Consider the following 18,884-nt stretch of genomic DNA (forward strand, 5'->3'; position numbering starts at 1 on the left):
ACAACTGAGTTCTTTACAACTTTATTGTTAAAAGATGGGTCATACAATGTAATTTCCAGTATTTTGTGAGTCCGATCAGAATTGTGTGTATACAGGACTCGGGACTCGTATGTGTAGATGAATCACTGAATGAAATGATACGTACACCTAGAACTATATATTTATCTCATTATATTATAAGCCTCAATGAAAGGACAAAAAAATCAAGAAAAAATATGTTTAATGTAACATAAGTAAAGTAACGTGTTTATGTCAAGTATTTTAATTCGCATAATACGCTATGTTGACTAACATTTGTACATGAACTTCGGAATGAAATTTAAGTGCCGACTTTAAATTCTTTGTCATCAAATCTTCTTCCCTGTCATGGAATCATGAGAAAGTTTTATCTCTGCGAATGGCATTAGAAAACATTATAACTCTCTACGGTTTGAGGCGTGACAAACATTGAATGTGTCTGAAAAATATTTCAGCACGTTTTTTTTACCTCCGTTGTATCGCTCGAGAATATCATTAGTGCAACGAATATGTGTTAAAATGGTGGGGAATCTGGAAATGTTTCTAACAATTCTTTTATGTGGACTATGCATGCGTAGATAAATTTGGTTAAGAATTTAAAAACATATTGCAACAAGAAAAAATAAAACTTAAAGATTTAATTGTTCAAGTCACAATTTGAAATATGCTTTTAAACAAACAGCTTAAAACCATTTAAGACCGGAAGGAGATAAAAGTGTTGACATGCTAAGCCTGGTATTAGCAATGACATTTTTATACTTAGCATTACATTGGCAAAAATAAAACAGCTCTTATAACCTAAACCTCAATTACAACTTTGTAAAAAAAATGAACGAACATTTCAAGTTTTTATCCTTTCAACACACAACCTTTGAATTGTCAAATTCCCGACATGCTGAGACATGGATGACTCGGCACGTACCTCGCCAATGGCGTTATTCAGTGTTGGAATCGTGACTGCTGACACTATAACTGAATGAGCACGGCGTTTCAACAAGCATTTACTTTCAAGCGTGCCTTCTGGCAGATTGTCAAACGTTCATCAAACATGTAAACAGGCACGAGGTGCGGGTTTGTATGGTTTTTTTACATGTTTCAATTTGCTGTAAATGAACGCAGTTGTGAATGACAAATTTACGTATTTCTCCTTGGTAACATCTCAAGCATCGAAAATATAAGTAAAATATTTAAGACGGATGTCAATAGGACTCATCAGAGAATGGTGTGTCGCACACGTCTTTAACGTTGTTTTTGTACCTAACGCATTCTTCAGCGTCGGGATGTATGTCGGCCTGAAATGATGACAGCCTGGTCGGTTAGTTGTTCTTTATTGGTGTCGATGCTTCGGGTGCTTAAAATCAAATGTTGCATCCATTCTAGTCCTTATTGAAAGACAGTTTCTAGCATAGACGACAAGCATTTGTTTTGGCTAAAATAAGTTGCGCAATGCAAAAATATTGATTTTCCTTTAACAATACACTTGTGACATTTTGACCTAATTCTTTGACCTCATATTAATTATTTTATGGTGACATGTACTTTATCGGGGGTTTGAAAACCAACGTATTGCATCTGCTTTACAATAAATTCAGATTTGAAAAAAAAAGAGAAACAACCTTTTCCCTCAATAAAACAAAAATGAATTTGTAAATAGAATTTTTTTTTCATTTAATTTTCGACCTGAAAAGTTAATACCAGAGGTGGTATCCATCGCAATATTGAAGTATATACTCTTAGGATCATTTCTAGCAATGATCCGACAGCTAACAAAAATAGCATCAATAGTATATTTTGTGCGAACAATAGATTAGAACAATTACAGAGAAAGAAGTTGTCCGTAAGGAAAGCCAAGTGAAGGTATCAAAACGATGTTTGACATTCTCATCACATCGATGTCATTAACACTTTGTAAATAGATTTTACGACATATTACTGTTTCACAATAACTGATGTGCTGTCAATTTGTATCTATTCTCTCTATCATATTCTGCTACTGTTTTAATTGTTTAAAGAAATTCATATTTCACGCTATAAACGTTTGTATAACCACTTGATCGTTATTGGAGACTAATTGTGGGGCGCCACTTGATCGTTATAGGCACTAATTGTGGGGCGCCACTTGATAGTTATAGGCACTAATTGTGGGTCGCCACATGATCGTTTTAGGCACTAATTGTGGGGCGCCACTTGATCGTTATAGGCACTAATTGTGGGTCGCCACTTGATCGCCATAGGAGACTAATTGTGAGGCGCCAATTGATCGTTATAGAAGACTAATTGTGAGGCACCAATTGATCGTTATAGGAAACTAATTGTGAGGCGCCAATTGATCGTTATAGAAGATTAATTGTGAGGCGCCAATTGATCGTTATAGGAGACTAATTGTGAGGCGCAAATTGATCGTTATAGAAGACTAATTGTGGGGCGCCAATTGATCGTTATAGAAACTAATTGTGAAGCGCCACTGGTCGTTTGATCGTTATAGAAGACTAATTGTGGGGCGTCACTTGATCGTTATAGGAGACTAATTGTGAGGCGCCAATTGATCGTTATAGGAGACTAATTGTGAGGCGCCAATTGATCGTTATAGAAGACTAATTGTTAGGCGCCTATTGATCGTTATGGGAGACTAATTGTGGAGCGTCACTTGATCGTTATAGAAGACTAATTGTGAGGCGCCTATTGATCGTTATGGGAGACTAATTGTGGAGCGTTACTTGATCGTTATAGAAACTAATTGTGGAGCGTCACTTAATCGTTATAGGAGACTAATTGTGGGGCGCCAATTGATCGTTTTAGGAGACTAATTGTCGGGCGCCAATTGATCGTTATAGGAGACTAATTGTGGGGCGCCAATTGATCGTTATAGGAGACTAATTGTGGAGCGTCGCTTGATCGTTATAGGAGACTAATTGTGGGGCGCCACTTGGTCGTTATAGGAGACTAATTGTGGGGCGTCACTTGATCGTTATAGGAGACTAATTGTGGAGCGTCACTTGATCGTTATAGAAGACTAATTGTGAGGCGCCAATCGATCGTTATAGGAGACTAATTGTGGAGCGTCACTTGGTCGTTATAGGAGACTAATGGTTGGGCGTCACCTGATCGTTATAGGAGACTAATTGTGGAGCGTCACTTGATCGTTATAGGAGACTAATTGTGGAGCGTCACTTGATCGTTATAGGAGACAAATTGTAGGCGCCACTTGATCGTTATAGGAGACTAATTGTGGGGCGCCATTGATCGTTATAGGAGACTAAATTGATCGTTATAGAAACTAATTGTGGAGCGTCACTTGATCGTTATTGGAGACTAATTGTTTGGCGCCACTTGATCGTTATAGGAGACTAATTGTGGGGCGCCACCTGATCGTTATAGAAACTAATCGTGGGACGCCACTTGATCGTTATAGGAGACTAATTGTGGAGCGTCGCTTGATCGTTATAGGAGACTAATTGTGGGGCGCCACTTGATCGTTATAGGAGACTAATTGTGGGGCGCCACTTGATCGTTATAGAAACTAATTGGGGCGCCACTTGATCGTTATAGGAGACTAATTGTGGGGCGTCACTTGATCGTTATAGGAGACTAATTGTGGGGCGCCACTTGATCGTTATAGGAGACTAATTGTGGGGCGCTGATCGTTATAGGAGACTAATTGTGGGGCGCCACTTGATCGTTATAGGAGACTAATTGTGGGGCGCCACTTGATCGTTATAGGAGACTAATTGTGGGGCGCCACTTGATCGTTATAGGAGACTAATTGTGGGGCGCCACTTGATCGTTATAGAAACTAATTGTAGGCGCCACTTGACCGTTATAGGAGACTAATTGTGGGGCGCCACTTGATCGTTATAGAAACTAATTGTTTGATCGTTATAGAAACTAATTGTAGGCGCCACTTGACCGTTATAGGAGACTAATTGTGGGGCGCCACTTTATCGTTATAGAAACTAATTGTAGGCGCCACTTGATCGTTATAGGAGTAGGCGCCACTTGATCGTTATAGGAGACTAATTGTGGAGCGTCACTTGATCGTTATAGGAGACTAATTGTGGGGCGCCACTTGATCGTTATAGAAACTAATTGTAGGCGCCACTTGATCGTTATAGAGACTAATTGTCGGGCGCCAATTGATCGTTATAGGAGACTAATTGTGGAGCGTCACTTGATCGTTATAGGAGACAAATTGTAGGCGCCACTTGATCGTTATAGGAGACTAATTGTGGGGCGCCACTTGATCGTTATAGGAGACTAATTGTCGGGCGCCAATTGATCGTTATAGGAGACTAATTGTGGGGCGCCACTTGATCGTTATAGGAGACTAATTGTAATTATGGAAACTAATTGCGCACTTAATCGTTATAGGAGACTAATTGTGGGGCGCCAATTGATCGTTTTAGGAGACTAATTGTCGGGCGCCAATTGATCGTTATAGGAGACTAATTGTGGGGCGCCAATTGATCGTTATAGGAGACTAATTGTGGGGCGCCACTTGATCGTTATAGGAGACTAATTGTGGGGCGCCACTTGATCGTTATAGGAGACTAATTGTGGGGCGCCACTTGATCGTTATAGGAGACTAATTGTGGGGCGCCAATTGATCGTTATAGGAGACTAATTGTGGGGCGCCACTTGATCGTTATAGGAGACTAATTGTGGGGCGTCACTTGATCGTTATAGGAGACTAATTGTGGGGCGCCACTTGATCGTTATAGGAGACTAATTGTGGGGCGCCACTTGATCGTTATAGGAGACTAATTGTGGGGCGCCAATTGATCGTTATAGGAGACTAATTGTGGGGCGCCACCTGATCGTTATAGAAACTAATTGTGGGGCGCCACCTGATCGTTATAGAAACTAATTGGGGGCGCCACTTGATCGTTATAGAGACTAATTGTCGGGCGCCAATTGATCGTTATAGGAGGCTAATTGTGGAGCGCCACCTGATCGTTATAGGAGACTAATTGTGGTGCGCCAATTGATCGTTATAGGAGACAAATTGTGGGTCGCCACTTGATCGTTATAGAACTAATTGTCGGGCGCCAATTGATCGTTATAGGAGAGTAATTGTAGGGCGCCACCTGATCGTTATAGAAACTTATTAGGGGCGCCACTTGATCGTTATAGGAGACTAATTGTCGGGCGCCAATTGATCGTTATAGGAGACTAATTGTGAAGCGTCACTTGGTCGTTATAGAAACTAATTGTGGAGCGTCACTTGATCGTTATAGAAACTAATTGTGGAGCGTCACTTGATCGTTATTGAAGACTAATTGTTGGGTGCCACTTAATCGTTATAGGAGACTAATTGTGGGGCGCCAATTGATCGTTATAGGAGACTAATTGTGGAGCGTCATTTGATCGTTATAGAAACTAATTGTGGAGCGTCACTTGATCGTTATTGGAGACTAATTGTTGGGCGCCACTTAATCGTTATAGGAGACTAATTGTGGGGCGCCACCTGATCGTTATAGAAACTAATTGGGGCGCCACTTGATCGTTATAGGAGACTAATTGTCGGGCGCCAATTGATCGTTATAGGAGACTAATTGTGGGGCGCAACCTGATCGTTATAGAAACTAATTGTGGGGCGCCAATTGATCGTTTTAGGAGACTAATTGTGAAGCGCCACTTGGTCGTTATAGGAATTAATTGTGGGGCGTCACTTGGTCGTTATAGGAGACTAATGGTTAGGCGTCACCTGATCGTTATAGGAGACTAATTGTGGTGCGCCAATTGATCGTTATAGGAGACAAATTGTGGGTCGCCACTTGATCGTTATAGAACTAATTGTGGGGCGCCACTTGATCGTTATAGGAGATTAAGTTTCCATCTTCGTTTTTGTTTTAATGCGAGAATGAATTCTTTGGAGAGCTTATCAAAACGAGCCATTGGAATATTTCAAAGTCGGTTAATTCCATTTTCAGATATATTGATGACGTCTTCTGATAACAAAAAATTAATGACCTCGTCCATCATATATACCCACCAGACTGAAAAACAAAGACACGACAGACTCTTCTTCGTCGGCCGCTTATCCCGGTCTTTTCTCACAACGAAAACGAAATGGACAGCATTCCACCAAGGTGTATGATAAGCGTGCTGATTTCAATTACCCTTTGATTAATTTTCCATTTCTGTATAGTATCATTCCCTCGTCCACAACCTATTATGTTTACATGCTGTGGCTGATTCAGTATTCGAGGGCCTGTTCCCATGACAGCAATCTTCGTGAAAGAAGTCGTCGTTGATATTTTTTTTAGATATAAAGCCAGACGCGCCGGATGCTCGTTGTTTTGCTGGTTGGTTCCATTGTTATATACTTGTTCTCATTTGAGAACGTGACATTACTATTTATATTGCCAAAGATTTACATGGCGAGTGATGAAGCGGAACATCTCGTGTTGGTCTCCTTGTACTTTTAGGAGTCTCCATGTTATTGTTTTCTTTTCTGTTTATATTGTGCGCGAGTTTTAATGAATTTGAGTTAGGGTTGCAATTTTGTTGACATTTTGATATTTTCTTGGTGTTTAAATAATCGTACATGTTGCAAATTCTGAAGCAACTCAAAATTTACTTTTTCGACTATTTCCTAAGATAAAAAGCAAAATTTACTGAAATTTTCCATACAGAATGATGAACCAAAACTGTTAATCATACTGATTCCCGAGGGGCCTGAGGGTCGTCGGTCAAAACTGTTAATCATACTGATTCCCGAGGGGCCTGAGGGTCGTGGGTCAAAACTGTTAATCATACTGATTCCCGAGGGGCCTGAGAGTCGTGGGTCAAAACTGTTAATCATACTGATTCCCGAGGGGCCTGAGGGTCGTGGGTCAAAACTGTTAATCATACTGATTCCCGAGGGGCCTGAGAGTCGTGGGTCAAAACTGTTAATCATACTGATTCCCGAGGGGCCTGAGGGTCGTGGGTCAAAACTGTTAATCATACTGATTCCCGAGGGGCCTGAGGGTCGTGGGTCAAAACTGTTAATCATACTGATTCCCGAGGGGCCTGAGGGTCGTGGGTCAAAACTGTTAATCATACTGATTCCCGAGGGGCCTGACGGTCGTGGGTCAAAACTGTTAATCATACTGATTCCCGAGGGGCCTGAGGGTCGTGGGTCAAAACTGTTAATCATACTGAATCCCGAGGGGCCTGAGGGTCGTCGGTCAAAACTGTTAATCATACTGATTCCCGAGGGGCCTGAGGGTCGTGGGTCAAAACTGTTAATCATACTGATTCCCGAGGGGCCTGAGGGTCGTGGGTCAAAACTGTTAATCATACTGATTCCCGAGGGGCCTGAGGGTCGTGGGTCAAAACTGTTAATCAGACTGATTCCCGAGGGGCCTGAGAGTCGTCGGTCAAAACAGTTAATCATACTGATTCCCGAGGTGCCTGAGGGTCGTGGGTCAAAACTGTTAATCGTACTGATTCCCGAGGGGCCTGAGGGTCGTCGGTCAAAACTGTTAATCATACTGATTCCCGAGGGGCCTGAGGGTCGTCGGTCAAAACTGGATAATATTGACAGAAACTTCGAAAATCTTTTTCTTAAGACACACAAACGTTAGAAACAAATACTCTCTATAAATGGATGATTGTTACCAAAGTTACAAAACTCACTGACAATATTTTAAGACATCTGGGCCACGATTATCAAATATGTTTATTTTCTAAAAGATCTTTACATATACTATAATTACCTCTCATGGGCAGCGAATTCTAAAGTCATGCATATTCGTCTAGTTTTCCATCTGCGTGCCAAACTACATGGCATTCCAAATTTCGTGTAGTTTAAGATTAAAGATGACTAAACACAGTCACGTGGAAGGCAGATCGCGTACAGATCGACGCTGCACCAGCAGTCCCCGACTCCTTACATCACTATCGGAACCAATTAATTACTGAAATCGATACGAAAGGATCAACAACAGTGGTGCCCGAGGTCAGCTCCGACAAACGTGTTAGTAACAGAACTCTCACTCGTACACCTAAAGCCTTTCAGCCCCAAGAGAGGTCATCCGTCTCTATGCCTACCTAACTAAGAGGATCTATATCATTTCTCTGAAACATACATTTATATCACGGTTGTTGGCATGTTATATAATCGTGATGATTGCAAATTCCAAAGCGTGAGATACCAGGTGCCAAGTCAATGATCATATATCATGTCGGAATTAATTTACGATCAATAGCACAAGTTAATCTTAAGCAGCGTTAATGCACCACACGGAGAATATTAAATGGGTGGTCGATCGTCTGACGCGAACTTAGTTTATTGCATCTGTATGTCAACTGAGACCTAGTCTAAAGTGACCTTATGCACGTCCTGCATGCCTCGTGTGTCGTCTGTCTGTGAACAATTGATAGATCTAACTGTTTTTCCCAAGGAGCACAGAATCAGTTTTACTTAAACTTTCCATGGCGAAAGGTGAACCAAACTAGTGAATTTTACGGTTTCTTATCACCACCTCCCACCATCTTAGGACAGAGGGGCGAGGCCATAATGAGTAAGATTGACGTCTTTATTAGAATAAGATAATCTGCATTGATGACAAGATCTTAATTTGTTTTTATCCATTTAACTCTTTGATCCCACATTTCCATCTTGGGAGGGGATATAGTTTCTTACAGTTTATATATAATGGCATTTGGAAATGAATCAAACTTGGTCGTAATTATAAGTATGCATACATTGTCCTTTACTTAACACATGGGCGTATTGACAGTGGCATTGGGGGTCAAATTAACTGTTAGTTCAACAATTCCAACACTGAGAAATTTATGACCCCAGGATCTTGTTGAATCGAAATTAAATTTCTGGAGGGAAATTCGAATTAAAACATGCCATCACAAAAATCATAAAAAAAATGTTTGATGCTGTGCACATTGTACTCTCAGTGACGCCAAGAAACTAGATGAACGGGACCAACAGATATCAGATTATCTAAAACTTGTGAGTTTCCTCCTTCGGTCGAACAGATTTAAGAAACAGATGCTCATCATTTCTTAATTAGTATACTTGATGTTCCATAGGAAGATAGGAATGTCTTTAGCAGGTTCTTACTGTAGAAGAATGTTAGTGTGCTTGGCGAAGATACTACATCGTTCAACGGATCTTACTTTGTCAGGAAAAAATAAATAGATGACATATCTCAAGATAAAATAGGAAATTTTGTAGAGCTCTGGTTAATGTTAAGACTCCTAGGCCTCGTGTTATTGTTGGTAGAATGCATGGACATAGTAAGAATGTACTATTAAATTAATTGTCAGAAAAAGCATCGCAAACGGATGCAAAATAATCAATTCCAAATCTTATGCCAAAACTCTGGACATAACGCATTATGTGATCGATGTGAAGAAACGTGTGTAAAGATATTCACTAAAAAAATGTCTACAAAAAGATACAAAGAGAATTAGAAAATCTATTTTACAAATTAAACCCTTTTTATAATCGTTAGTCTCCACATCTCCATGACAACATTCAGGATAATAAATCATTATCTGACGGAAGTGAAGACTGAATAAACCTATACCAAAACGTTAAACAGATACTGACAGACAGACGGACGCCTAGACGGACGGATGGATGGATGAATGAACACGGACGGTACACCATTATACATCCGTCGAATTAGACGGGCGTACAATAAATAACAACGATTTGGTCACCATAATATGTCATTATAAAATTTAATAATAGTTCCATAAAACTCAAGCTACAAATCCATATTCATGTAAATGTCATCTTCTGACCATTTAAAACCCAAGATATAATTCTCTCTAAATCAGTCCACATACAAATAGCACAGTCATGGTGTGTTTGTAAAGAGGTGATTTCTCCGGGATCGTTTCTCAGATGATCATTCCTAACGCCACTTCTCGTAGACATTAGACCAGGGTGGCCCAACGGCTAGATACAAGATCAATGGACATGTACGTCTCTGTCGTGTCCCTGGATTTAACACTTCAGACTCTTAGCATCACTGATGAGGCCTAGAAGGACGAAGTGTCTGTATGTAGCCGTTTAATTCAGTATTTTCCTCTCCTTTATCTTATGCTAATTCGTACATGACCTAAAAGGTGATGCAATCTAAAGTAAATAAATAAAACAAGAGCTCACGCGATCTTGACAAAGTCTGCTTTCATCTGAGTCTGACTAGGACTTGTTATCGATCGATTGACGGCAACACAGAAAAATATTCATGGAGAATGCAAACTACTTATAAATTGCAATTATTTTCTAAATCAACCGACAGAAGAGACTTGCACGCGCACAGACTGGACACTAAGTGGTCACATACAAAATGAATTGACCGATAATTGGGTAATTTACATCCGATTTCCATAAGACTCATTTTCGGAAATGCAAGTTGATTCCTGAGAAGCTGTAGACATTTTCGATTCCAGTGTTGTTGTTACTCTCTTTTACACCATGTAATGGTACAAAGCTTCCCAAACATTAGCATAGGTGGTCAATATGATATTTTTGTAATTTAAGAACATGTCTAGTATTTAAAAAGGTTATCAGGGTAGAGAATGTTACCCCTTAAACTATCTACAGGTTTCTTGTAGACATATGACATAAGTAATGACGTGAACGTTGTATACAACAGGAGGACCAAACAAAACTCGTTGTTTTGACTTTAATTGAACATTATTTTCTTATCTATAGATCAATAAAAATAATGCCGATGTTCGAAAGTAAACAAAGTCAATATAGGTACATAATAACTTGTCTGGAAAAAAATTCACATCTCCTGTATACAATAGAACTAGGCTTGCTTGATAACGAAGGAAATCCCACCTATACACTATACAATCTTTCCAAAGAAGAAATACTGGCTAATCATGGTTCGATATTACAATCCTCTAGATTGCCTATTAATGATGTGGATACGGACTTCCTCCGTCTATACTGGATCGCAATAATTTAAAAGCAACGCTTTATTACTGGCTTGCCTAAACTATTAAGCACCATCCTAAGTACTAGAAATTCTAGGTTACAGTCTTATTGTGATACTGTTTACTCAATAAATGGAATGTGGATTTTGAAGAACACAACAGTTTTTGACCAATCTTCAACACCCTCTTCTGAAAACATATTTTTTTTCTATACATTTTATTTTCCAATCTGTACACCACCATACTCCATTCTAAATCGAGAGAACGCTTCGTTCTATATATGAGAGCTTTCTTTTCCAAGGGAGGTAAACGGCGGTACAAATATATGATTAGGAACTTGTTCGTAAAACATACGTCCAAATCACAGAATAAATACACCAAGGACGAAATCATAAGAATGATCGTGTTTCTGGTTGACAATAAATTTTATAAAGTTTAGTAGTAAGATCTTCCAACAGACTTTGGCATACCTATGGGAACTAAATGTGTCCCTCTGTTGGAAATCAAAGACACGACAGACTCATCTACATCAGATGCTTAACCCCCTTTTTTCAACGGAACCAATATGGACAGCTTTCCACCAAACTGTTTGATAAACGCGATGATTTCAGTTTATCTATTGTGAATTTTCCATTTCTGTATAGCCATATTCCTACATCCCCACCTTTAGTGTTAACATGTCGGAGGTGATTTGATATCCAAGGTCCTGTTCCCATTATTACGACATTCATGCAAGAAGTCATCAATTGAGATTTTCAACGGGTTGTCCACAGAGCAACATGCTTTTCCAACTATTAGCGAATATGTATGTTAAATTCATTAGAATTATTTAGTACTTTTAGTATGATTTCATTTTCTCATGAAAGCTTGAAAAGATATTTTGTCTATTAACGAGACAAACAGACAAACATTTCATTGACTAAGACAAAGATAAATATATAACATTACAAAACTTTTGCTCTCACCGGATGGCTCTCATTTTCCAAACACATCATTCACATGTGACATGCTCATACACATCAAAACATGCACGTGATGGGTCGGCAGTTGGTATTGCGTGCTGAAGTAAGTGTATTGAGGATATGAAGTTCCAACGACACTTCCGTTTAAGACGGATATGTGCAGTTCGCTTGTTTTGAATTACCACACGTAATATCATAAAGTGTTCGTTATGCTCGCTATAGAAAACTGTTGAATTAAATCTTTGTCGATCGAAGTCCGAAGACCTTTGGACGTTTCCGTGGCAAATCGATATTTACTATAAACACGTCCTAACAAGACTACACGACAAACCTTCGAAATGATATATTTTGGTTTTATTTTTCTTCCGAAACGCACGGACCAATGTGTGTAAATCAAAGCGCACGGATCAAGGTGTGTAAATCAAAACGCAAGGATCAAGGAGTGTGAATAAAAACGCACGGCCCAATGTGTGTGAATCAAAACGCACGGACCATTGTGTGTAAATCAAAACGCACGGATCAAGGCGTGTAAATCAAAACGCACGGCCCAAGGTGTGTGAATCAAAACGCACGGATCAAGGTGTATAAATCAAAGCGCACGGCCCAATGTGTATAAATCAAAGCGCACGGCCCAATGTGTATAAATCAAAACGCACGGCCCAAGGTGTGTAAATCAAAACGCACGGCCAAATGTGTGTAAATCAAAGCGCACGGCCCAAGGTGTGTAAATCAAAGCGCACGGCCAAATGTGTGTAAATCAAAGCGCACGGATCAAGATGTGTAAATCAAAGCGCACGGCCAAATGTGTGTAAATCAAAGCGCACGGCCAATGTGTGTAAATCAAAGCGCACGGCCCAAGGTGTGTAAATCAAAACGCAAGGATCAAGGAGTGTGAATCAAAACGCACGGCCCAATGTGTGTGAATCAAAGCGCACGGACCATTGTGTGCAAATCAAAACGCACGGATCAAGGTGTGTAAATCAAAACGCACGGCCCAAGGTGTGTGAATCAAAACGCACGGATCAAGGTGTGTAAATCAAAGCGCACGGCCCAATGTGTATAAATCAAAACGCACGGCCCAAGGTGTGTAAATCAAAACGCACGGCCAAATGTGTGTAAATCAAAGCGCACGGCCCAAGTTGTGTAAATCAAAGCGCACGGCCAAATGTGTGTAAATCAAAGCGCACGGATCAAGATGTGTAAATCAAAGCGCATGGCCAAATGTGTGTAACTCAAAGCGCACGACCAATGTGTGTAAATCAAAGCGCACGGCCCAAGGTGTGTAAATCAAAGCGCATGGCCAAATGTGTGTAAATCAAAGCGCACGGCCCAATGTGTGTAAATCAAAGCTCATGGCCAAATGTGTGTAAATCAAAACGCACGGATCAAGATGTGTAAATCAAAGCGCATGGCCAAATGTGTGTAAATCAAAGCGCACGGCGCATTGTGTGTAAATCAAAACGCACGGATCAAGGCGTGTAAATCAAAACGCACGGCCCAAGGTGTGTAAATCACGCAAGGATCAAGGTGTATGAATCAAAACGCACGGCCCAATGTGTGTGAATCAAAACGCACGGACCATTGTGTGTAAATCAAAACGCACGGATCAAGGTGTGTAAATCAAAGCGCACGGCCCAAGGTGTGTAAATCAAAGCGCATGGCCAATGTGTGTAAATCAAAGCGCACGGCCCAAGGTGTGTAAATCAAAACGCAAGGATCAAGGAGTGTGAATCAAAACGCACGGCCCAATGTGTGTGAATCAAAACGCACGGACCATTGTGTGCAAATCAAAACGCACGGATCAAGGTGTGTAAATCAAAACGCACGGCCCAAGGTGTGTGAATCAAAACGCACGGATCAAGGTGTGTAAATCAAAGCGCACGGCCCAATGTGTATAAATCAATACGCACGGCCCAAGGTGTGTAAATCAAAACGCACGGCCAAATGTGTGTAAATCAAAGCGCACGGCCCAAGTTGTGTAAATCAAAGCGCACGGCCAAATGTGTGTAAATCAAAGCGCACGGATCAAGATGTGTAAATCAAAGCGCATGGCCAAATGTGTGTAACTCAAAGCGCACGGCCAATGTGTGTAAATCAAAGCGCACGGCCCAAGGTGTGTAAATCAAAGCGCATGGCCAAATGTGTGTAAATCAAAGCGCACGGCCCAAGGTGTGTAAATCAAAGCGCATGGCCAAATGTGTGTAAATCAAAACGCACGGATCAAGATGTGTAAATCAAAGCGCATGGCCAAATGTGTGTAAAGCAAAGCGCACGGCGCAATGTGTGTAAATCAAAGCGTACGGATCAAGGCGTATAAATCAAAACGCACGGATCAAGGTGTGTAAATCAATGCGCACGGCCCAAGGTGTGTAAATCAAAACGCACGGATCAAGGTGTGTAAATCAAAACGCACGGATCAAGGTGTATAAATCAAAACGCACGGACCCAAGGTGTGTAAATCAAAACACACGGACCCAAGGTGTGTAAATCAAAACGCACGGACCCAAGGTGTGTAAATCAAAACGCACGGATCAAGGTGTGTAAATCAAAACGTTAATGAATGTGTTTTTTGGCTAATATTGTATAGGTATATTGTAAATGGAAGTGAGTAAATGTATGTTATTATGCAATGTATTTATCTGTATCTGTACATCATCTCTTGCGCCGCCATTGAAGTAATGATAACCAGTTGACAGGTTGTATGCCGTTTATACCTTGGATTCCTGTACACGTTTTCAAGTAAAGCTTGGACTGAAATGTCTGTCACTTCCACAGGTACGGTGACCGAAAGATATCGTTACAGTTAAGGGGCGGGGTCTCCGAAGCATTCTAAACAAAAATGTTATTTCAACTTGAAATTTTAGTGGGACCCACTTTTATTAAGGAGACTCGACCCTAGTAATACACAAACAATGCTTCCTATATTGTGATGCTGTTACTGCCTAATTGTGAATCGGACATTTTGCAATTGGACGTAAATTTCGTGTTACGCGAATGTGAACTAATGTATATAGGTGATGTCGCGATGTCAACAATGGCGAGAAGAGACGAGAGGGGACTGTTTATATCTTGTGAAAACAAATATAAAGTAAAGATGTCGACACATGGTCTGACTCCAGTAGGCTTTCAAGACACGGTTTAAGAGCAGATTCCTTCTTGTCGGTGTGTTTGTATCAGAAGAAGAAGAAGAAGAAGAAGAAGAAGAAGAAGAAGAAGAAGAAGAAGAAGAAGAAGAAGAAGAAGAAGAAGAAGAAGAAGAAGAAGAAGAAGAAAGAAGAAGAAGAAGAAGAAAGAAGAAGAAGAAGAAGGAAGAAGAAGAAGAAAGAAGAAGAAGAAGAAGAAGAAGAAGAAGAAGAAGAAGAAGAAGAAGAAAGAAGAAGAAGAAGAAGAAGAAGAAGAAGAAGAAGAAGAAGAAGAAGAAGAAGAAGAAGAAGAAGAAGAAGAAGAAGAAGAAGAAGGGAAAAAAAAGAAGAAAGTATAAAAAGTCAGATTCAAGTTTTATTTCATCTTTCAGATAGAAAATGGACATAGTTACAATTTTTATTAAGTTGATATAGATTTTAAGTACACTTGCATCAGTATATGATTTTTTATTCAACAGATATTGCTGAACTTAATTGTAATATTCTGAGTTTCCTAATAATCATTTAGGTGTCTAGTTTTTATTTAGAATTTTGAACACTGATATTTATTTAATTACTGATTTATACTCAGAATAAATGTTTTCAGATATAGTACATGTTAATAAGTAGAATGAAAACACCTATAGCTTACATAACCATGGTAACAAAGGTCTCGGATTACAGAAACACACAATAAGTCCGTATCTTATATAACCATGGTAACACAGGTCTCGGATTACAGAAACACACAATAAGTCCGTATCTTATACAACCATGGTAACAAAGGTCTCGGATTACAGAAACACACAATAAGTCCGTATCTTATATAACCATGGTAACAAAGGTCTCGGATTACAGAAACACACAATAAGTCCGTATCTTATATAACCATGGTAACAAAGGTCTCGGATTACAGAAACACACAATAAGTCCGTATCTTATATAACCATGGTAACAAAGGTCTCGGATTACAGAAACACACAATAAGTCCGTATCTTATATAACCATGGTAACAAAAGTCTCGGATTACAGAAACACACAATAAGTCCGTATTAACAATTATATAAAATCACTGATAAATTAATAATATCATTTTTTACATGTGTGCTTTTGAGCTGAGGGAATAAGCGCCAAGGGGCATAACCCCTGGTATCGCGTAGAAATAGCCGCACATACTACTTTGAATTTCAAATTTTAAATGTTTGAATGTGAACAGATACTTAGAGAAAACATTTATCTTATGTATTAAGCAACACAATCCAAACTCAAAGTCAATAAAATCAGGGCTAGATATGAACAATATTAATTTTGAGAATACAACAAGGTCTTAACACCCGCCATGTCAATCTTACATCATACATCAATCATACATAAGTTCAGATCTACAGATACAATATGAATGGATGTAGTAAACAGTCTGTGTCATACAAGTTTGTCCACCATTAGTTAACAATTATTAGGTGAATTAGTTAATCATGTGTTTATAACCATATGTTCCCATGGAGATCACTGTCTTATCTAAACAAAACACTCCTTTATTGTCTTTCGTTTTCCGCGTTAAAAAATCTCTATCTTTGTGTTGATTCATATTCTGAAGTCACTGATTAATTATTTACGATATTCTTAACTTAAAAGGTTCCTTCGGAGGAGGAAAGTTTTTCCACGAGAAAAAAAGCCCAGAAAATTGCAGGTGTGCATGTTTGATAGTTGTCATTTTTACTTTCCCACATGTTGATATGAAAGACTACAATAATTGCTTTCAACTAAAATCATCTTAACACATTTACAATTTATTCAAAACTTTGAAAAATTTAAATGACAGTTTTGTTCTGAAATAAAAACCTCTGTTGTTACCGGGGGTTAAAGTATTCATAGAACCCAATTTTTTTTGACTAGATAGGAATTCAAACCACCTTCAAATCAATAACTAACATTTTCTTATTTTCATAATGAGTGGCAAAGTTTATGCTGGTTTAGATATTATTGATACAGGTAATTGTATTTTTTCTGTTATGACGGTGGACTAAAGGACATCCAGAGCACCGGTTCTATGGGGGAGGGGAGGTAACTTTATATTTTATTGGCGAAACGTATATTCCAAACGATAATTTCGGATCACATTTAAACGCTTAAGGGTAGTTAATCATAATTTATAGCAAGGCAATATTCATCAAGAAACACTATGGCGATATTATATTCTTCATCAGTAGCTGCCCTAGTAACTGTGAAAAACAAATGTGTGTAATGTAATCAGGATGAGGATCCAGCTAGCAAACTTCTACGTCTACTATGTGAACATGAAGGACTCCTTATTTCATCTGTTACCTTTGATCAAAGTGTGTCCGGGCTAAGAAACGTCTACGGTAACCTAACTTATGACTACAAGGTGAATATGTAAGATATTGTAAGGTTGTGAAATAAAAGACCTAGTAACACAGGGTTTCAAAATATGGAGGTTGATGAAAATTGTTGGAGGTTACCGCCATCATAGACATTTCATTGCGAAATATTCTATTCCTTTGTGCGATATGAAGCTGGATGTGTTTGATGCTCGTTAGTTTGTCTGTTGGTTCTGCTGTTATAAACCTTATTCTTATTTGAGAATGTGACATCACTTTCTTGAATTGACAAAGAATTACATGGCGTGTGTCGTCGATGAAGTAAAGGACGCTTATTCTTCCAGAACACCTAGTCTTATTTCCTGTGTACTTTTTAAGGAGTCTCCGTGTAAATATTATTGTTGTTAATATTTCGCCTTAATTTTATTGAGTTAGAGTTTGGATTATGGTTTTGTTGACATGTTGGTATTTTCTTGTTGTTCCTTATAATAGAGAGAGAGAATTTTTTGTGCACCGGAAGTTCATCATTATTCAAAGATTGCTTCAAACCTTGAATGATTGATTTGTAGAAAGGACCTCATAGGAGTCAAAGAAATGTCCCACACGAACCAAATTCATCCTAAGTGGGTTATAATTAAATCATCATAAGAGACAAAGCAGGAAATGACCCCGTGGTGAAAATTAAAGAAAAAAAAACAAGAACCAGCCAAATTAAACGTGGTTAAAAATCTAAAAGGTCGCAAGGACTGGTAATATGCCATATTCAATGCTGCGGCTAAGGATGTACGACAGTATTCACTATTTCATCCAGAAATATCAAAACAATGGCAAACATCAAATGAATGAGTAGGAACTGCTCCTAATCCTGATCTCAAACATGTATGATAATATTGCAAAATACAAAATAGGTTTACAATTTGAAATATCTAAAATGCTAAAAGAAAAATTGAAAACTTGTAAAATTGTCGATTAAAGGTCGGATTGTAGTTAGGTCAAAGAATGTTTAACGACTACAGGGATATATTCTTGTCAATCACACAAATCTTGGTTTTATATCTTCCTGGCTGTTTACATTACATCAGCTAAATACCACTGTTCCTGATAAAAAGGTCCTTTAACAGGAAGCCACACAGGTGAAGTGAACACTGATAAGGTTTGGGGATTACATGATTGTCTATTTTGGAGATACTGACAAATATATGCACTGTCACTAGTTAATGTATCCATCGACTGGGAGGCGAGTGACCTTGCAGCTGGAAGGCGAGTGACCTTGCAGCAACCTGGACAGTGAGAGCTATGATGAGATACATGAATTTGATTAAACTAATAACTCTGAGCCATTGTTTAGGTCATATCCCGAAAAAAAACCCAGGAAAAGGTAAAACATTTGTAATTAATCACTTACACCAGAGTCAAGACACAGCATGCCAACAGGTCAAATGAATCACTTACATCCCCCTCAGCTTTTTTTTTCATTAATCTCAATTGCCCTTTTTACATAAATTGCATCGTCCTAGGGTTAAAGTCTTCAAACAGAA

The 18,884-nt window shown here is 39.1% G+C and overlaps 1 protein-coding gene across 1 annotated transcript; it reads right to left on the minus strand.

Annotated features, from left to right (window-relative positions):
* Positions 1-6,613: 6,613 nt before the first annotated feature.
* LOC132559536 (uncharacterized) lies at positions 6,614-7,495 on the minus strand. Its single transcript, XM_060224166.1, has one exon. The coding sequence runs from the start codon at positions 7,493-7,495 to the stop codon at positions 6,614-6,616; it is 882 nt and encodes a 293-aa protein (XP_060080149.1).
* Between the last annotated feature and the right edge of the window lie 11,389 nt (positions 7,496-18,884).

Source organism: Ylistrum balloti, unplaced genomic scaffold (assembly GCF_031769215.1).
Source record: "Ylistrum balloti isolate Yb309-2 unplaced genomic scaffold, AGI_CSIRO_Ybal_v1 Utg370930, whole genome shotgun sequence".
Classification (NCBI taxonomy): Eukaryota; Metazoa; Mollusca; class Bivalvia; order Pectinida; family Pectinidae; genus Ylistrum; species Ylistrum balloti.

Coding starts and splice junctions, on each gene's coding strand:
- LOC132559536 (XM_060224166.1), bottom strand. CDS start 7,495: ATGATTAACAGTTTTGACCGACGACCCTCAGGCCCCTCGGGAATCAGT.